Source organism: Mytilus edulis, chromosome 4 (assembly GCF_963676685.1).
Source record: "Mytilus edulis chromosome 4, xbMytEdul2.2, whole genome shotgun sequence".
NCBI lineage: Eukaryota > Metazoa > Mollusca > Bivalvia > Mytilida > Mytilidae > Mytilus > Mytilus edulis.
This window is the reverse complement of record NC_092347.1, coordinates 55,653,407-55,676,233: the sequence shown is the minus strand read 5'-3', so window position 1 is coordinate 55,676,233 and position 22,827 is coordinate 55,653,407. Positions and strand designations below refer to the sequence as shown.

Genomic DNA, 22,827 nt, shown 5'->3' with positions numbered 1-22,827 from the left:
TATAAAATTGTACTTACAAAGTTCGGCTAGTACAGGATAATAAACGTCTGGATCTTGGCGCTTAAGAATAGATTTCCTGTTCGGTTTGTCTGGAATCTTTACCGGGTGAATATGCATAATGTCCAGTACTTAGCAGACGTTCGTTATAAAGACGTCATACTGTCGTCTGCAGAATTGCAAACAATGTTGCTTAGTTCCATGATAACTCCAAAGTATCAAAATCTATTGTAGAAGTTTTGAAACTGTTCAACCTAGGTCTAATTTACAAAATCTTAATAAAAGAGCCCGTTTATGTGTATTGACTAGTCGAATGTAGACATTACGTATCTCTTGTTTGTATTTTATCAATTATCAACACAAGCAAACTTGAGCAATTCTTTTTTTCACACTGTGGTATTGTAGAATAACAATTTCACTGAGTACTTTATCAATAAGTCATTCTTTCAAGTTGTCAAAGTATGTCAATAATTCACCAAAGACCCCTTACGACCTTACAAATAAATAAATTTAGATCCTTTCATTTGGGTTATACAAATACTTTCGTGTATAGAAATTAAAAGAAAGTTGATAAAATTAATGTTATGTCGGGTTTATTTTTCTTACGTATAAAATTCTATTAAATGTTTTGGCGACTCAATCTTTTGTGTCTCGTAGTTCTTTATTTACCATTAACTTGTATTTACTAAATTTCAATGGATCAACAAGTTTTTTTAGTCTTATGAAATGATCAATACAATTGAATATCATTTCAATCGCATTATAAATGTAATTTAATAAGCTGGTATAACAAATTATGTATAAGAGAATAAACTAATATCATAACATTTAAGCTGTCTTATTCAATGTTTTGAACTGAAGAACAGTAAGTCTTTATTCAATTTGATATTAAATGTAGCAAACTATTTTTATAATAAAGTAGAAATAAAAGGATTAAGCAGATGTTTTTTACATTATTATAAAGGATACACTTATTATTGGCTTTGTATTAGCTGTTTTTAATACTTCAAACAAATATCGTATATTTCCATATAAATAAAATCTACTCCGAAGTACTGCAGCTGATATTATATTGTTGAACGATGTGTCATCACATCAGCAAGTAAACCATTATTTTTAAGTAACACGTAGTACGGTGTTTTGATTAACGGATTTATTATCCACTATCGTTATATATATAGATACGATATAGGAACATATATATATTATACCAACACTATATAATGGAATAAAGCACTGAACTGATGTTATTGTAAATTTTCTATTTACATTTTGTTATTTCAGTTATCTAGAGTAAAAGGGGAGAATTTGTGTTTGAATACAAGTTACTTTCTAACATAAGTTCCAAAATGGAATAAATATCATATCTTGGAATATTATTTCTTTTGGAAGAATGTTTCAGTATGTTTTCCTTAGGATTATTAAACATTTTCAAACTACAAAGCATTGTTTATAACAAAGTTTCTAGGGGAACTTCTCTTTAGATGAGCGAATATATGTTATGGAAAGCTAGTTCAAGGTCAACTATTTGTCTTCCCCAGTACCACAACCTTGTCAGTTGTTGTTAAATAGGACAATTCTTTATTCTAAAACTTACATTGTAGCTGTGCATTCATTATTCTATTTTTCTTTCAACATTGTAACATGTCAATTTGTGATAATTTAAAACAAAACATCAAACACTTAATTTCATTGATTTCCATTCGCATTTCCTTTTTCAGAGATTACAAATATCAGGTTAGAAATTTTTATATTGAATATGATCAAACACTTAAACATCTGTGATTCGAATAATTTACTCATGTAGTCAAAAGAAATGCCGATCAAAATACATAATGATATGGATTTATATACTTTATATAAAAAAAGAAGGTATGATTGTCAATGAGAACTCTCCACAAGAGACCAAATGACACAGAAATGTATACCTATAGGACACCGTACGGCCTTCAACAATGAGCAAAGCCCATACTGCATAGTAAGCTATAAAAAGCCCCGAAATGACAATCAGTGTAAAACTATTCAAACGAGAAGATTGTTTGTTGTTTAACGTCCAGTAAGAACTATTTGATGCATGTCCAGGACGGTATATAGGCTTCAGAAATAGTTATAAGATTTAATAAAAGATACTCTACAATGATATTACAGGAAAGCTATTTAACCAAAGGTTCGGATTTCCAAGTGGTAAAGTTAAAGTAAAATAAATTCTTTCAAAAGTAAGGCCGCTATCAATAGTTGGCGGATATCATCTAATCATTGTAATCAGAATGATGAAAATTCTGTACTTTTTATTTAAAAAGGTCTTTTCATTCCTTCTGAATTAATGAGAGTTTTCATTAATGAGAATTTTCAACATATCCGTACTTTATGGTCTGATAACAAATTACAAAAAGTGCCTATTTTTCATAACTAACGTTATCAAATGAATAAGCATATAAAAAGAATATTTTGAATGACGACATTATAACTATTCTATATAAAACTGCATCAATTAACTTGTTTAAATCTCGTTGTACAAAATGTGATGGTTAAGCTAAAACAAATGGAAGTTTTTAATGACCTTGACTGGCTATACAGCCCTTGCACGGTCGGCCCTGGCTTGCGCCTTTTTGGGCATTAAATAATTTAATTTTTACCATATGGTAATTGACATAATTTATTAAGCTAAAATTCTGTTTGACCTCATACATATAGTAAAGGGGAAATAACTCTGATCAAATTTTTATACTCGTTTCTTTTCTTCTTCTTTATTAATTTAAGTTTTTGATAATAAAAATTTGGCATCTGGTTGTTGAGCAATGTATTTGTGAAGCGATAAATTCTGCAAACATTTTTTTAAGCATGGCGATTAATTGAATTGTAAACTTATCACTAAAATTGTCGGAATCGTCAAATTAAGACATATATTGCAGTTATAAAATATTTATACACTTCAACCAATGACTATATAGATTATTACTAGTATTTTTCGAAACAAATGCAAAAACATTTACTACACTATCCTGTTACAACAGTCACAAGAATTATTGTCATTGTGTTCTACTATACTCATAGTTAAATTGAAGAAATGAAATAGAATATCACAAATGAAAGTTTTATAACCAGCTTATTAATATCAATAGCAAGCACTTTTAATCGGGTGCTCAAGGGATTGCTGAATTGGGTTTTCTCTCTCGTTTTTTTCTCGTTATTTATAAAATAAAGTCATAAAAGGACAGTTCCAACTCCAGGAAACCTCTACCTTTTCTTAGAACCAAAAAATAAGTAATTTATGTTACCAGAATTTATATGCTATTCCGAGTTAAAGCATACATGTACTTCTAATTAAAAATTATACAAATATCGTTGTTATACCATTATCATGAGAGTAGTGCAGAGTAGAATTCGGAAAGAAATTTGGAACCGTTGGTTTCTTTTTTTAAGATGGACTAATACGTACTAAGTTCTCTATAGCTACGCTAAGTTTTGTTCCCAGCCCATTCGACAAGTTGGCTTTTTGTATTGAAATTCTGCCACACACAATTGGGTAAATGCTGCGCAGAGGTTAAATGATAAACAGATATGCCGACACCACAACATTTCGCGATAATATGTTTTCGGTGATGGCGCATTTGAGTGAATTTTGGAAATTCTCATATATTGACTATTTAAGCAGTGAACCAATTGAACCGTCAAAATAATCATGTCGCGTATAATTAAGCTAACTAAAGTATTAACTCAATTTCTCAAATATTGTTTCTATAATTTGAGGTTAGTTGTATACTTATAGACTTCTTATGTAACGTTTGGCTTGCATTTCTTAAATCTGTACACAAAGATATGAATGATCAAAGTGTTGTACGAATCACACATATAAGAATTTTATAGTTTCTGAATTATCATATGATAGTTAAAGGTCCTACCATGCAAATTCTTCCATGAGGTCAATTATTACAATATATTCGAATCCAATATGCTTTCAAAGTTTCTTACCTTGAAGACTTCAAATGTCTCGTTATAAACAACTGGTTCCTTCAGAGAAAAGCAGTGTGACTTTACATTATGTTTAACTAGCTTTTACGATAGCAATTCACATGCGTCTAAACGAAATTGTAGATTTGTCTTTTCTAAAAATATGCAACAATCCGATAAGACCAAATCAATCAAATCTCAAACTTAATTACAAATTTGGATGAAAGCCTCAACTACATGTAATGATTGATTGCCTTTTGCGGTACAATTTGTCTTTCAAAACTTTAAATGGACTACTTTTGAGTATCTGTATCTTCTAATAAGGACAAGACATAAATGTGTTTGTTCATCCGAATATATCACTATACAAACTGCCTCATTCAGTCTTTTCAATTCTTCATTTAAACCAGTTTTATCGCATATGTTGTTAATTTGTTTGTTATTGTCTTTAACTTCAAACCTTACAGATATTTTAATTTATTGCAACTACTGATAAATGTATACTAATATGTTTTATGTAAGAGTTCATCCTTGGTCAACCTTGTATTGGGGGTAATAGTTAACATATATTACCAAGGACGTCTACAGTAGTGATGAAGTGATAAAAATGTACTTTACTTGGCACCTCGAGAAGTATTATAACTATTTAAATGTTTTACATTATTTATAACACTCTATTGTTCATCGAGGTATATTCTTATCTGAGTGTTCATCGGCCTACTTGGTTGTCCACTTCTTCTTAGCGAGTAAAATGATTTACACGAAAGTCTAAGAGACCGTTGTTGTGACCTTCTATTACATAATATTATAGCAATAATGTTTGTACTTTCTTGTTCCAATACATTGACTTAAAATGTTTTTGAAATATTGGTTCTCAAACTCATCTTCAATAATTTCTAAACAATAAATAAACTCGTCTGCAAAAAAATCATTAGTGATGATGGAAAAAAAAAAGACTGAATAAAGTACGAAGTTGAGAAGCATTTAGGACCCAAAACTCAAAAATGTTAAAAGTTTTGAAGTCTAAAGATATATTAATCAGTGGGTCGAAATATTTAATTCAAAAGAGCTTACTTAAGGGTACTCATAACTTAGTTGGATCCGTAAAGCCAACTTTGCCGAAGAAGATTCACTTTTTTGTGTCAAATGGAAATTAACTAATATGTATTTTGAACTTTGAAACAGATGGTCAAATGCCGGTAGCTAAATTTCTAACGGGCCAAGAACGGATTGAGAAGAACGCGATTGGTAGACTATTTAATAAATAACAATAATATTCAACTTTTTTTTTTTTTAATAAATTGCTTGTTGAATATGCTTTTAAACATACTATACTGTTTTAGTTCATATTACTAACTTCTGGAGTTACACAACGAATTAGAGTTATCTTTCTTTTAAATACAAAAAATAATATGGTTTACAAGGACAAATTACTATACAAATCCTTGGGGTACGAAATAAGAACTATTTGCAACTTGTATATAGATTTGTGCGTCCTCTATCTTTTACTTACTTTAATAATATTATAATTACAGTAACTGTTAAATCAAAGATATAAATCTTTAATAATCTCTTTAGGTAGCGATACTCCAGATAAACGATTCTAAACAACATGAGGGTGATGAAATATGCTTGTTGTTGCACTCGGATTTGTATGTCTTACCTGGTTTATCCACATTGTCGGTGTTTTCTTCCTCTTCGTCATTCTTTTTCTCTTCTTCTTCTTCTTCTTTCTTTTCGAAATTTAAGTCAGTTTTCGGGAGACTATCAGCAGCATCTAGGATCGGTTGCATATAATGGTTTTTATTTTCTCCTAAAATTTTATATGAAGTATTACAGATAGCTTGTATTGGTAGGGAATTCAATAAGACTGTTATGCTTTGTTTTTCTATGTTTTCGCTTCTTCATTTATAGATAGATAACTGTTATGGAATATTTATCTCACATGAATAAAATATTGTGTTTTCTTAGTAAAAGTAATATGTTTCTGTTGTATTGTTATGATTATGAACTGTTACTACGGGAAGATACAAATGTTTATGTAGCTATACTGTATTTTTCTATACCTTATCGTTTTATTTGCACAGTTTGGTCAAAGCAACTTTCTGTTTACCTATTTCCGCAAGATATTACAAGATATTGTGTTTGATAGAGTTATAGTAATGACAACCAACGGCAAAGGAAACCCCATATTGTTTTACAAATAACTTTGTTCAATATCTTTATTTCTTTTATAACAAAAAAGTTGTTTACAAGAGTGTGGCAGGTGTTATTTAAATTTTAATATCATCTGTTTTAATTAAAATATTGACATTAATTTTACAAAACAAATTAACTGGAGAGGAATTTTATCGCGGTTATTAAACATTTCATTGTAGTTGACATTACATGCAACGCAGAACAAAGATGTTCAATATACCATCTATTTATTTGAATGCTTCAAATAATGAATTTTATTGCAGTTATGGTTTCTCGGTGAAATTTTAGTGTTCGATCAAATGAATTCTTAACTATGTATTTTGTATTATGTATTCTGTCAATAAATTAAAAATGCCTTTCATTTCTTAAAAGACATTCAAAAGTAACGTATTTACTGTTTATATGAGACACAAGCACAATATTTCAACATGGTCAACGTCTAAGCTTTATGTGAAGTAAAGTAAGTTTCTGGGCTCAGATCTTGTCCTTTGGCCATTTCTATTTTTTTTCTGATTGAAATGCGTTGATGTCAATTTTGTAGATTTCACTTCAAATTTTGTACATATATGTTGAGTAAATTTTGAAGATTTATGTATTTTTAGAAAAATTGCTTATCATGTAACTCACAATCTGATAGCTGCACATGTGTTGAGTTGAATTTTAAGATGTAAATATATCATGGTCCAACATTTGCTTATTTATGTAACTCACACTTTGGTGGTTGCAAAGTTTTAATAAATTTTGAAGATTTGTGTATTTTTTTTTAGAAAAATTGCTTTTGTTTATTTACGAAACTTACTCTCTGATAATTGCACATGCTTTCCTTGTACTCCAATGTTAACTTCTGGTGGACAACTATATGGATGAACAACGTATCCATTACTATCAAATCTTAGCTGGGTAAATTGTTTGTTAAATTCATCAAATGATACAACTGGTTGAGTTTTTTCGTTGTAAGAAGTCTTTTGTTCTTGTACTACTGAAGCTGTTTTTGGACGGGCTGGTGTTTTCGGTCGTGCTAAAAATTCCTGAAAGAAGAAGAATGTTTTTTACTCTTTCAATAATTACATTGTATTACGCTCAATGGCATTTAAATTCTCATAGGTTGGAGATCTGGAAAAGAAAAAAATATAAATGTCCATTTTGACTTGCAAACGAATCCAATATTGCAAAAAAAAAGTAAAATCACAAAAATACTGAAATCCAAGGAAAATTCAAAACGGAAAGTCCCTAATCAAATGGCAATATCAAATGATAAAAAACATTAAACGAATGGACAACAACTGTCATATTCCTGACTTGGTACAGACATTTTCAAATGTAGAAAATGATGGAATAAACCTTATTTTATCACGCTAATCCTCTCACTTGTATGACAGTCGCATCAAATTTCATTATATTTACAACGATGCATGAAGCAAAAAAGAATCTGCGTAGAGATTCACAAAAACACAATGAACCAAAGACTCAAGAGGAAAGGTTTCGCATATTGTTTCTTAAACAATGGGGAATGGTCTATACTGAACGTTTCAATATAAAGATGGAAGAAATTGTAAATGGTAGGAAACTTAGATATTCAATATTAAACTCCATAATTGAAGTTGTAAAACCAGTGGGTTTGAAGATCGTTCTGATCAGTTCAAAACAAAAATAGGTAACATCTTTAAAAAATGTTCCTATTATTGAATTATAAAGAAACCAAATGTAAACAATGCTTTAAACACTACCAAACAGCAGGTTAAAATGTGCGTTGTTAAGTTATAATAATTGTGTGTTTCTCTTGTTATATCGATATTATTTAGTTAGACTTCGACTGATTGTTTTTTTAAAGTTTGTTGCCGCTCCTCGGGTGAATCAACTAAAAGAGAAAAATGAAGGTTTTATTGATTGTTTCTTTTATGCTGTAATATGCAGTTGCAAATATTACATTTCTAACGTCATCAAGACGAGATCCATTTAACTTAATTGACTTAAAATTGAAAGTCATCAGAGATACTACCAAATTTATTATACCGGAAGATAAGATTTGCAGTGTTATATCAGAGGGAAGACCAACAATGATACTACAACCAGAAAAAGAGGCAAATAATGAAAATATTTGGTAGAAAAATATGTTTTGCATAGGAACAGATCACTTGTATACCACCGGAATATTGCTGAAAGGAGGGTTTTATTAAACAGGAAATGTTAAGTCCTAAAGCGTTTCGACAAACACTGTCTTTTAGTATCACAAGGAACAAATATTTGTTCATCAAAATCCGAATACAAACGTTACAAGAGGTGATAAAAACAACGAGGATCGAAAGTTGTGTCAAAGCAAGGCAAAAAAAATCAGAAAATGCACTAGACTGATGCATTCCTTAGCCTAAATGATTTCTGAAGTTTTACGACGGCATGAATGGTGACACCTATGTATTAACTAACATAAATGTAACTTAGCATATTGAAAGAGTCTCAAATGTAAACACAAAATACAGGAGCTTAACGATGAGATAATTGTGTTTGAAAAGAGAAATACATATTACATGCTTAAACAACTTCTCATAAATGTCGGCACATGTTTGTTTATTCCTAAGGTAAAACGAACAAATATTTATTCTTAAGGGTATGAATAATCGCATGGGGCTTAATTCTATAGCTTTTTGTAAAATTAATTGAATTAAACGATTTTAAAGCTGAAATTCAAACAGGAAAATTACTCGCAATTGAAAATTTAATTAATTTTCAACTATTTGCGCTGATTTTGATATAAATGGATTAAATTTTAATTTTGAAAGAACATTTAATATGTGTCGTTTTATTTGATTCTTACTGATAAACAACATAATTTTCGATTTAATTGCATATCTACATGTATTCTTATATTGGTAACCATACATTTCACGCATCAGCGTAAGAACAATTATTTGTTCAGGGCGATGAAATGTTTTGATATGATGAGATAAAATTAGTAAGAATTTTTGTGACTTTTTTAATGCGGCTAAAGACGCCTATAACTGTTATCACAACCACATACTAATAAGTATTGCATATGAAAGCAAAGTTGTCTACAACTTTACTGAATTTTTCCTTTTTAACTTAGTTTCACGGAGTGCATGCAACCCGTGTTGAAGAGCAACCTTTTGGAAATGCGGGAAGTATAAATACACAGCCACGTCTGGACGAAATGTAGACGGTATCTCCAATAACTCACGTTTTATGCACGTCAGAAGTCTCTTGATTTCCTTTTTTAAGAGGGTTGCCATTGCAAGACAATAGTTCTGCCCAACATTTGCGAATAACAGTGGTAATTTCCGACCATATTGCAGAACCTACTTCAATGATACATTGATATGATTGAATTTCCGTGATATTTGAAATTTGATGTAAAGTGCGCAACAATCGATTAGTTATCCAAAAGTTGATAGACTCCCGTACATGTGGCTTTCTAAATGACATGGTCTAAAATTATAACACATGTTACCTTATATGTGGTGATCATATTACTTGTTTGTTATTAGGAACTTTCTTAAACTTATATTTTAGGATTATGATAAAGTTGTGATCGTGATAAATTACCCGTGTTCCTGAAATATCTATCATCAGGTATGCAAAAGACCAACAGTTTTGAAGAGAACATGCATGCAAAAACATCAAACCCTAAATACAAAATATGATAAAAAGAAGATGATGGCAAATAATTTACAACATTATTTCAAAAATTCTCCTTCGACAAGTTTAGTAACCAAGGTTCCTCCGGGAAAGTTGAACTTCGATTCATTTAGCTATACTTAGTATGCCCCTTCTGGTCATAAAGCTAAAGTATTTCTATGACTTTCACTTTTTGGGGTTGAAAGTTTTTCAAGAAAAGTCTATCAAATTATGAATGTATCTTTTCGTTCATACCAATACAATCATAATTACTGGTCACTGATTCAAAACTAAATTGTTATATTTTTATATTTTTTCAAGTACATGTTTACTAACAAATTTTAAATTCTCACTGTACAGAAGAAATTTTATATATAATAGGTACACATTTTAATTATTTAAAATGATCTAAAGAACCCATCTACTTAGGTAAAACTTTCTTTTACCTCAACAAATTTAGCTTTAATGTGTATTTTATCATATTATTATTTTGCCATAAAGTCTTTATCTTTCAAACCATTTCACAAGCGATATAGATTATTATAAATGGTTTAACGGATGGATGAATTTAACATTACATTATATGTCAATATTCCCATTGATTAAAGGCCATTTAAATTTGATTTTCGTAACACACAAACCAATTACCGACACAGCTACTGAATACTTTAATGTTCGTCTCATAAAAAAAGGTGATAATCTACAAGGGAAACAGAAAGAAAGGTACCAATTATAAGTTGTTCTGCGTACTGACATGGAAATAATGAGCACCCAGGGGGACAATCACAAACAAGGAGCAGAAGAGAGATAGACAAACAACATTAAGAAAAAAGAAGAGTAAAATATACAAATAACAGGTCAATAATTATTTTAGAAAAAATAAAAAATGTCAGGAATAGATCTCGGATTCTTCGGAAGGGTTAGAAGTTCCCGTGCCACCCGCACGTGAGGGTGTTCATTTCATGTAAACATCAGACGATAGTTATAGGCCTTTTGTGATGTATTAAATGAAGAAACAAGTTGAGCATAACCGTTGTCAATAATGAAAAATGTATGCAAAACGGTCAAACAAAACATGATGAAACTAACTAAAATGTCCTCAATATAAACGCTGGATTCAAGTAAATCGATCCTCACTCGGGACCACAAGCTTGGTAACAAAAAAAAGATATAAAACGTTGAAAGCTTAAAAACCAAAAGAGCATTGACATGACAACCAGAACCGTTTAATATCAAGATGGTCATTTAGAGTCCCACTGCTAGTGTTAGTGCAGCTACATATGAAAAGGGGGTTCCAACCAGATGTCCCTATTCAAAAGCATTGATTGTTAAAAAAGGGTACTTCAAACCCCCGAATCCGCCGATGTTGTAATTATGTCAGTATCGTGTTGAGCTCCAACATGTCCCATAATCATTCAGTTTTATAGGTATCAACTTAAAGGCGTTTTAAACGAAAATGTATAGCTTTTTAATGCACATAGTAAGTCCTATTGTATATTTATGCATTTTGAATTAAATCGAAAACGTGGTTTCAAACTATAACTTGCAAAATTTCGCACAATCTTCAGCTATGTTAAATATTAAAGAAGAATCCTCTTATTACTAAACTAATGAATTAAAGAGGGAAAGTTTTTGTAAAGTGTTGTTAACCTTTATTTTTCGTGTGATTGTTAACTAAGCTGACTTACAAAAAGTATGATTCAAGCACGTGAGCGAAATAATCAAAATATTTCAATGAGTACCAATTATTATAAAACTACTGATTTGAAGAAATATTGCTGTTTGGTACGTGTTGCTAACCATCATGTATACTAGTATATACTTTTTATGGCATGGCATAATGTTGAATGTCCTAAGTATTTCAAGTGTTTACTGTTAATTACAATTTAAATATAAGTTGTATATAGTAACAGCTTCGAATAACAATGGTCTATTAGTTGAAACTGTATTTAAATAAATAGGATTAAAGTGTAATTATTTAAAAATATATGAATGAATTGCATTTTCTTACCAAGCGTTCTGATATAGGTTTTCTTTTTGGCGTGTTGTACCTTGAAGTTCCACTAAATTTCCTTGAATATTTCCTGTCTTTGTTGTAACTATCCATATAGTTCGTGATCCACATTTTTTCTCCTAAAGGCGGCATTTTGAATTCTTTGCGTGTGTATGTTAAACTCACTAATTGAAGTTGAACTTAAACTTCCAATACGTGTATATACGTTATTTAGGAAACCTTCAGAATTTAAATTACATTCGATTCAAACTATATATTTAAAAATCGAAATAGGAAAATACTTTTGATATTGTTAAGTATGTAAATTAAGCATATCACATTTATTCAGCTGAGGGGATATTATATCGACGCGATTCATAGCGTAATTGGACGCAATATATACAAACAATATGTACACTGAACACTTTTGGAATTCTATTTCAACCTATCCTTTATATTAATCCGATAGTGAAAAACTTACATTTCATAAACAAAATATTTTCACAAGCTTTGATATCCTTTTCAAAAAGTAATATATGTTTTTGAAAGTATTATATAAATTTTATCCCTCAAGCTACTTGTTAAAAACTCTGGAATCCTTTTGTGTCAGTTTGATCCCATTGTGAATGGAATTATCTATCGATACACAATGCCAGTAAATAAAGATTGAAATGGATTAGACAGTATTGATTTTAAACATTGTCAAATTAATGCAGTAGAAAATGAGTTTACACAGGTATTTGGTTTAAACATTTGACATAAATAGAGTTTATTGTCCCTGTCACGTCCGGTATTAGGGAATTCAATGTTTCTTTTCGGTATTGAACTGTACCAGATAATGTCGATATGCCATGTTAACAAATGGTTGAATGTTACATGTAGACGATGATAGAGTGTTGTCATTTTCAGTCAAACAATAAATTATTGACTGGTTCAAGGTTTCAGTGATTTCTATTGTTATGCTCTAGAATAGACATTAACGGGCTTTAGTGCAATTTGTTAATACATGTATATATATATATATTATAGATTAATGAAAGATTAATATAAATCCGTCTAACGGAACAGATAATGTATGCAGTTACTGCTGTACATGACATATATATGAAAATATTGATAAATGCAATTCATTAACAGTGACAGAAGAGATCAAGTAATAAGGAAAAGTCAAAATTTGGATTTGACCTTGACCTTTGATCTTGACCTAGTTTTCTTTGGACCAAGGTCCTCAAATCAACAGACCCTAGGTATCTATTACCATGATTACATAGGTTTACCAGTTACAAATGTATAGCACACATAAATGCATTAAGGGAAATAACTCTCAAATGAAGTCTTCGTATTGATTCCGTCAAAATTGGACAAAAATCCCGAGGATTTAGCAAGCAATTTGGTAAATAAATGTTCCGCTTTTTCTTCTTTCTTCTTCCAAGTGAGGAACTGCATAAAATAACTGAATGTATTAGGTCCCGCGAAAACTTTTGGCAGTGTCGGCAACCCCAACACAGAAAGTTTTCTCGTGGCTATTTACATTTAAAACGTTCTGTATATATACACAAATAAAACTATGTGCAGGATGTTACTGTCTAGGCCTTAGTAGAACATGCCTTCAGGGCAGCTCTGGATACTTCGACTATGTCTGATGCTGTCGCTGATGTTGGCAGTTGGTTCCAGTCCCTGATAGCCTTTGGAAAGAAGGATTGGTCGTCTGTTGTGACCCTTTTCTGGTAGAATCAGTTTTCGTCTATCGTTTGGCGTCAGATATTGGTGCTGATCTATGTCGATTATATTGTGTTGTATTTTGAACAGCATGCATATCCTGTTTTGTTCCCTGCAGTCTTCACGGCTTTCCCATTTTAATAATTTTACCATATTTGATACACAGCTTACTTTTACGGTTACGGAGGAGATCTCATAACAAAGAAACCAGTTTTTGGGGAGATAACTCTTACAATAAAACGTCTTCAAGTAAACAGGTGATTTTTATTTTATCAGAACATGGATTACAGTTGAAATACTATTGTAAAATAACGTTGAAAATTCTAACTGTGTAACTTAATTCTTGACATGAGAATGCATGTCAATATTGACTTCAGTTATTGCCTTCGAGTGATGAGCCTGGATTCCAGGATACAAAAAAATGATATGCTGTCTAACCAAATGGGTCAATGTTATCATTATGTGGACGTTTGTAGAAGGTTTTCATTTGGTCCTATTTTTTAAACAGGTGATTTTTATTTTATCAGAACATGGATTACAGTTGAAATACTATTGTAAAATAACGTTGAAAATTCTAACTGTGTAACTTAATTCTTGACATGAGAATGCATGTCAATATTGACTTCAGTTATTGCCTTCGAGTGATGAGCCTGGATTCCAGGATACAAAAAAATGATATGCTGTCTAACCAAATGGGTCAATGTTATCATTATGTGGACGTTTGTAGAAGGTTTTCATTTGGTCCTATTTTTTACGGGAGGAATGTTTCAAGCCGTACGATCCCTTCCGTTGGAACAAATCCATCTAACATTTCGTATGAACAGTGGTAAACTTTGGCGGCAATTGCTTTAAACTGTTGCTTTAAACTGTTGCTTTCATTTTCTTATGTTCATATTGACTTATTTCGTATTTTGTCAACCTTTTTCTACTAGCAATCTGGGCTACTATTTCCATTAAAGATTGTAAGAATGAAAAGTGACATTTTGTTTCTAATCTGTTAGGTTAATACACATAGATTTTAATGTTATATATAATAACTCCGTCGTTATGCTTATTTTTAAATGATATTGTTCCAAGGCATTGATGTCAAACATTACAAGTGAAAAGGGAGAAATTGTCATTTCAACGCATCAATATGAGGGTGAATGAATCTTTATATTACCACTACCCTTTCAAGGCGGAAATGTATAAGGGGATGTATGTGAAGTGATCGCAGATAAGGCAACCATTCACAAAGGATGCAACGATTGACAAACGTGCGGCCTTCACATGTATATTTACCTACCTATACAATTTAACCTTTTTGTGATGAAGGGGATCGTCAAAATATTTCGCCTTTTAGAGAAAAAAAATGACCAAGGCTTAACAAGTATTTCACGCTCCCACTGTATTTGCATGATTTACTTGGTTGGTAATATGTAAGATATGCCCAGATTTAAAGAAATTACCAGAAGCAAACAAAATTATTAATTGCAATGAATTAACACTGAAAAACGATGGCGTGAATACATAGGATTGGTACTTTATAATCGTATGGGATAAAGTTTCCCTTTCTTTTCACCAACTTGTCTACGAGAAAAATACCTACTTATAGGACAAATAAATTTAAGATATTTTATGGAATATTTAATAACAGCTATAATTTTTCTAGGCACGCCCTCTAAGCTAGTAAAGAAACTTTCAACGGGCTCTCGCAGGTGACACGAGTATTTCTACAAGTAAAGTCTTAAAAGAGGAACGAAAGATACCAAAGGGACAGTCAAACTCATAAATCGAAAATAAACTGCCATAAACGCCATGGCTAAAAATGAAAAGGACAAAAGGACAAACATTAGTACACATAACGCAACATAGAAAACTAAAGAATAAACAACACGAACCCCACCAAAAACTAGGGGTGATCTCCAGTGCTCCGGAAGGGTAAGCTGATCCTGCTCTAAATGTGGCACCAGTCGTGTTGCTAATGAGATAACAAATCCGGTAAATAGTCTCATTCGGTAGGTTACATTTATGACTTTTAAGACTTTACTTGTAGAAATACTCGTGTAACCTGTGAGAGCCCGGTGAAAGTTTCTTTACTGGCTTAGAGGGCATTCTTCGATTTATGAGTTTGACTGTCCCTCTGGTATCTTTCGTCCCTCTTCTGTATAGAGTTAAAGGATATTGCTAACTTCTTATCTTTCTTCATAAGAAGTTCCTGTATGAAGTCGGCCTCATAATAATAAAGAAACAAGTCTGCAAGAAGAGGGACACAATTCGTTCCTATTGGAATAGTCTGTTGAAAAACACAACCTCCGAACGTAACAAATATATTGTCAATCAAGAAATCAAGCATATTGATAATGTCAGTTTCAGAGATTTTTTTGTTTGAATCAGAGTTATCCTTAACAAAGTAGGATTCCTTCCTAAAACAAGATACTTGTATCTTCGTTGGCCATTCTTTTTTATGAAACAAAGCAATACAAATTCTTTTAATTGCTCGTCTTTTAGTTGGGAATGTTAACCGAGACCGTTTGGGAACGTACTGAAAACGGAAATGCGGTTCCTATTTAACAAATGAGGAATATCATTGCTTGTCAGTAGAACATACTCTGATCTGATCGTCGCTATGTACCATATGGTATGTGGATGTTCTTCTTTTTTTCACTTTTGTGTTTTCAGGAAATATCTTTGATATGTTCATTTTCTGTAAATACTGTGTGGCTACATGCTGAAAGTTTCTGAAACAATGAGGTTTTCCTACCATAAGGAAAGATTGCATATTAAGTCGTTTTACGTACAACTAATCGGAACTTTCAATTTTCAATACTTTAACTAAAACTTCGTGTTTGATTTTCCTTTTTAATAGTTTTGATTGAAGCGACATTGATGAGGCTTATGTAGACGAAATCCTGATATCTTTGATGAGCTTTTGACATTTATGCTTACGTATCATATATGTTTACGTTATTTGCAGAGCACCTAGAAACATATAGCTTGCAAAATTAATGAAAAAAGTTATTTATAAATCATAAATCTCTGGTGCACTAAAGCTGTCATCAGTCTACCTGTATTTTACGTAATTTATCTATGTATACAAACTGTCTCAAGTATACACCTACGGTACATGTACTTGTCTATCTTAAGTAGTAAGCAAATATCATTATATGATATTTACATTAGAATATAATTTTGTATTGAAAGAGAAATTTATAACTATTATATATAAAGATTAAAGAAAATATACAAACTGGGCGTCTAAACAATATTAATGGTTCCTTTATTAAGATATTTTGAACAAATATTTTAAATTGTTAGTTTTGTTTTTAATGAGACTTAAATGTTGGAATAGATTCATCATGATCTCAGTGGAGGTATTCCGTGTCATTAAGCATGGTTAAAGTCCACTTGAACTCTCTTCATATGATAGATAATTAGTCTGTAACATTTAAAATATGAAATAAAGTTTTGGTTTCATTGCGTATGTTTTCTTTCTCTTCAATATCATTTGCACTGATGTAAACCAAGTAGAAACACTTCAATACTAGTTTTTCAAAACTGTTGCAGATTCCAATAATGATTTTCAAAGAGGCTGACTTCTTTACTAGATATATATATTATTTAATCTCCTAAGTTTTATTTAGAAGTACCTCTCTATAAGTTTTATTTAAGTACAGGAAAGGCTATTCAAAGTTGTATTAACGAACATAAATATGTTGCTGCTGGGATGTTGCTGCATATTAACAACGGTTGATGTATAAATTCATAAAAGATTTAAAGGAGCCACCGAGATTGAATGAAGGGGGAGTCAAACAGACACTACACAATACACAGAACATATCATAGAACACCATCGAACCAGATGAAAACTTTTTCGTTTAATTTAAGATAGGTTATAATTATTATTCTGTGTTTTCATTACATTCAATTTGTGACTTGCTAGATCAATTTTATCACTTCTTAATATCAAATTGTATGAACTTTTCGTTGTATTCTCCTTTTGTAATGTCGCTAATTATTTTTTTTGAAACTATGTTGTCTTTGTGACGTTATTTATTTTCTTTATTTAAAGTATTTGATATGTTCAAATAACAGTACATGAGTACCTGAAAGATTTATTTCATATTCATTTCTTCTATCTTCACCTTTCCCGATAAAATATCAAAATTTAATGGTATAGAGTTGTCTCTCCTGTTGTATCAATTTCGTAGTAACAATTCTCTAAAACTGACATTATCAAGATGCTTGATTTCTTGATTGACAAAATATTTGTTCCGTTTGGAGGACGTGTTTTTCAACAGACTGTCGGAATTCCAATTGGAACTAATTGTGCTCCTCTTCTTGCCGACTTGTTTCTTTATTATCATGAGGCTGAATTCATACAGGAATTTCTTAGGAAAATGATCAGAAGTTAGCGATTTCCTTTAACTTTACGTTCCGCTATTCAACTAAATAATTCAAAATTTGGTGACTATGTTGAACGAATCTACTGATCGAACTATTGATAAAGGATACTACAGATACAGTTAAGTCTGCCTCATATCTTGACTTACATCTAGAAATTGACAATGAGGGTCGATTGAAAACAAAACTTGACGACAAAAGGGATGATTTCAGCTTCCCAATTGGGAATTCTGCATTTCTATGTAGCAACATTCCAGCAGCACCTGCATACGGAGTATATATCTCCCAATTGATACGATATTCCCGGGTTTGTATTTCCTATCATGATTTCCTTGATAGAGGATTGCTACTCACAAGGAAGCTATTAAACCAAGAGTTCCAAACGTTGAAGTTGAAATCATCCCTTTGTAAATTTGACGGACGCCATCACGAGTTGGTTGACCGTTATGGAATAACCGTTTCACAGATGATATCGGATATGTTCCTACTGTCGTAACTACAATACCCTTCCCTCTTCACGAATGTGACCTGCCGAATTAGACTATTTACCGGATTTGTAATAACATAAGCAACACGAAGGGTGCCACATGTGGAGCAGGATCTGCTTAACCTTCAGGAGCACCTGATATCACTCTCAGTTTTTGGTGGGGTTCGTGTTGCTTAGTCTTCAGTTTTCTATTTTGTATCCTTTGTACTATTATTTGTCTGTTTGTCTTTTTATTTTTCGGCCATGGCGTTGTCAGATTATTTTCAATCTATGAGTTTGACTATCCCTCTGGTATCTCACCCTCTTTTAGGTATTTGTCAACCGTTTAAAAAGTGAAGTTGATACAATAATTTGGTATTTTAGCACATGGGGAAATGATACGAGTAGCCAATTTTGACGCAATATTACTGGAGCTTTTGTATTGCATCACTGACAACTTTAAGAGCTTTCAGCAAAGGCCCCGTAGTATCGAACTACCCAGCCCATCCACTGTTAGAAGAACTGCTGGTTATTGAACTGCAGGTTACTGATGGATACAACAAATTGTTACGGCCAGAAATCGCCTTTAAATTGTAGCCAACAAAAGACACAAATCAATAGTAAAATTTAACAATATTTAATATACAAAAGTTTACAAAAGGTATTACACAAATATTACTGTTAACTTAACTGTCAAAATATGAGTCCAATCTGTTATCTTTATCTGTATCCGGAAATCTTTCGGAATCCAATTTGAATATTATGTTCACTACTAATGTCACAATCCAGTATGATGTTGTTTGTAGAATAAAAGTGTCAATCCAAATGCTGTGAATACTAATGTCTATCAATGTCTATGTCCAAGTTTAATTATGAGAGTTTAACTTTAGTGTCTGTATATATAGTGTTGTCATGGAAAATTCTAGAACACTCTATAATGGAACATTGTGGAAAATCCTGGAAAGTTACAACGGAAGTTTCTGGAATAACGTAGAAGTTTAAATTACGCATCTTTTATAAGGATCATTCTAGAAAGTTCCAATCATTCTGTGATTGTTCCAGTGATTCCTAAACTGCACAGTTATAAGATTATTTGGTAAACAACTATCAGGCCATACAACACAAATTAGGCCAACATAAATAAACATAATAATTACAATATCATAACACCTCCCCCCTTAAAAGAAGTTTTAGTGTAACAAAAACTTATCATGAATAATATGAACAAAAATACATAATATATACAAAGTGATTTAATAAGCTCTAGATAAAGCATCAGCTATTACATTATCTTTACCCTTAATATGTTTTACAATTACATCATATGTAATGACTTGGCCAAGCGAAATTCCTTGGAAAACATGTGTATTTTCGTGTCGAGCACCTGTTATCGCCTATGATTCGATGTTTGGCTATTTTAAAGTTTGACACCGGTTCTCACCTTTTTAATTCAATTCATTATGTTTTCAGTGTTCTATGTAATCCGTTTTCCAAGTGTAAAACCATTTTTATTGTTGTATAAACGAGATAACTTTTGTAGTAAACTTTCACTTTCACTTCAGTCGCCATTTCCGGCACAATGATTTTTGTGTATTGATTATGCAAATGAGGTGATCTGTGTGTAACCTCAGTGAACTTTATGTACCACTAGCGTAAAACAGTGTATGAATACTATAGCGGCTGTAGATTGATTATTCCAGGATTATTGTATTAAAACGATATTGTTTGTGATTGTAAATGATACTAAGATGATTTTTCTGTTCCGTAAACATGTTGTTTACGTTTTTATGTACTTAATTCTAGCAATCGGGGATTATTTTCGTTCTTGTCAGGCCCGTTCACAGTTCCCCGTTCGTTTCCCCGTTAAGAACCGTTCGTTACCCCGATAGCTTCGTCGGGTATATAAAGCTTGCACCTGTTTGTCAGGGGCTCTTCCTACTTTGTCAGACCTACGGATATGTTGCCAGATTTTCGGTCAGTTGATAGCTGAAGTTTATCATATTTCTATCATGATTTTCATGTAGTTTAAGCAGTTTTACTGCAGTTTAGAACATTTTGGACGTTTTCTGTTCATTATAAGTCTTTGTATTCTAAGACTTAGATCAGAATCAAAAATGGATTTAATATAATTGTACACGTACATGTACATATAAATAGCTGGTCTATTTATTCAGGCTAGATTTTATTTGCTAACCTGTTTCTTTAAGATAAAAGGATTAAAGTTACATGCCTTCCCCATTCCCACTCCCATTGTGTTAAGGACATTTTGTTAAGTATCCTGTTTGCTGAGTTTTCCAGCATTCAGAGAGAATATTTGTAAATCCTGAATATTTGTTAGGTTAGGAATTGTAAGAAGCTAGAATAATTAGATTTCTCTTAAATAATCTCAATCTCAGCGATTGAAGTTGTCTTCCTGTGCTTACTCCAGGAGGCTGAAGTCATAGTATTAAATATAACAAGTTAAGGTTATTTGTAATATATAATTTATTAGAAGATAGCATAGATATAATATATGTTAATGTTATAGCATATTTAATAGTTTATTGAACACTGTAGCAAATAATTTAGATAGAAACTGTGTAATATTGTTTACTGAACAATCTGTGAATTTACTGATAAAACATCTTTATGCTCACATTTATCTTACTTTTCCTTGCTGAAAACACACAATACGCCATTGTTGTCCAACTGGTCTCTGGTTGTTGTCCTTAGACTGTCTCATGAGAGAATAGATCTTCTTGTTAGACTGAGACAAGAGACTATTCGATTGTCAGATAGATAATATTCATTTGTGGAATAGTCTGATGGTACTGTCCTGGAAGTTTCCACTTCTTGAGTGTTAGTTTATATGCGATTCCAGGTTATAGAGGTGCAGCCTCTATTTTACAGTGTAATGCTGTTCTATAAACTACACGATAGAAAGTGCGTTTAGATACACAGACTATTACGTATTTGAGTATTCTTTACCCCTATTGTTCTCGCTATTTGAGTTTCTTGTTAAATATAAAGTAAAGTTAATGTGTCAGAAGTATTTTAACCCTGTTGGTCTAGTGATATAAAGTACACCCGCGTTTAAACCATTCTCTGTTTTAGACTAGCTTATTCTAGTCTATTGAGGTCCCTGTGTACCTGAAACACAGGTGGTGGCAGCAAAGTAAAAAGACACCCGTTTGGCCAGTTATTACATTGGTGGCAGCGGTGGGATACTCAACAGTTACACGAGTATCCAGTGATACGAACCCATACCTAGAAATAGTAATACGAATAAACAGAGATGGTGAAAACAAGATCAACCAGAGACCACAGTGGTGAAGACACCTACGACACAGAGATAAATACTGAATATAGTGAAGATTTTGAGTCATCTGATGAGTGTACAGAAGATACCACAGTCATTCAAAGACCAACCACAAGCCAGAGTGCTCCTATGCTGAGTTTGAGAAAGAAAACGAGAACAGCCAGAAATCTGAGGTTGCAGTCCACAACACTTAGAGAAGCTAGACCACCCTCCCCTACCCTACACGGTGTACCGGAGAGCCCAGACCGATCCAAGAGAACTGAAAGTATGGAGCTCCTGGAAGGCCTCACCAGTGTCATGAGAGGTATGATGACAGAAAACATGCAGGTCATGAGAAACATGACTGAAACAATAATTTCTAGTTTGCAGGGTCAAGCAAGATCCCCAGTAAGGCAACTGACGAGGAAGAGCCACAGAGGTAGGCCCTCTTTCCCATCAGCTATAAAATCCACAAAAAGAAGTAATCGAAACCGACATATTAAGCCGTCCAGTAGTAGTTCTAGCGACAGTGAATCCGAGTCCAGCGGTGATGAAGATAGGAGTCCAAGGGTCTCCAAAAGTAAACAACAGAATAGTAACAGATTACCCATTTTTACAGGAAAAGAAAAGTGGAAAGTTTGGTTTAACAGGTTTGAAGCTGTTGCCCACCTGTTCAGCTGGTCCAAGAAAGAAAAGTTGGCCGAATTATTACCTAGATTGCAGGGGACAGCCGGTGACTTTGTCTATGACCAGTTGTCTAGCAAAGTTACCCAATCTTACAGAAGACTGGTTAAAGAATTAGAAAATAGATTTGGAGAGATAGATACGACTAAAATTTATATTTCTAGGTTCTATGGTAGACGGCAGCATAATGATGAGTCAGTACAGAATTTTGCTGCTGAATTGAAAATGCTTTATGACAAAGGTTACCCCCACAGAGACAAAAGGACCAGACAGGAAGACTTACTAAGGACTTTCCTTTTAGGGCTTCTAGATGAGAATGCCAGGATACATGTTGAACTGAATAAAGAGCCCAGCTCCATAGAAGAAGCCGTGTATTTTACTGTACACTACCAAGAAACTTGTCGCTACCCTAACGAAGACTTTAATTTCTCCAAAGGTTTCAACCAGGTTAACCGAAAGCCCATTCGTCAGATCCAGCTGCAAGATTTTGTACAGAGGCAATTTGATTCCAGGCCTCTGAAAGACAAG

At 32.3% G+C, this 22,827-nt stretch overlaps 2 protein-coding genes across 3 annotated transcripts in view; one reads left to right on the top strand and one right to left on the bottom strand.

Moving 5' to 3' along the window:
* LOC139519981 (uncharacterized) overlaps positions 1-12,482 on the bottom strand; it is a 44,177-nt gene extending 31,695 nt beyond the window's left edge. The window contains exons 1-3 of the mRNA XM_071312310.1: positions 11,789-12,482; positions 6,947-7,175; positions 5,612-5,761 (exon numbers count right to left, since the gene is read on the bottom strand). Of these exons, the coding sequence (XP_071168411.1) occupies positions 5,612-5,761; positions 6,947-7,175; positions 11,789-11,923 (514 nt within the window). The 5' untranslated portion in view covers positions 11,924-12,482. The remainder of the gene's footprint in view (positions 1-5,611; positions 5,762-6,946; positions 7,176-11,788) is intronic.
* LOC139519982 (uncharacterized) overlaps positions 1-22,827 on the top strand; it is a 119,512-nt gene that overhangs the window by 21,791 nt on the left and 74,894 nt on the right. The window lies entirely within an intron of this gene.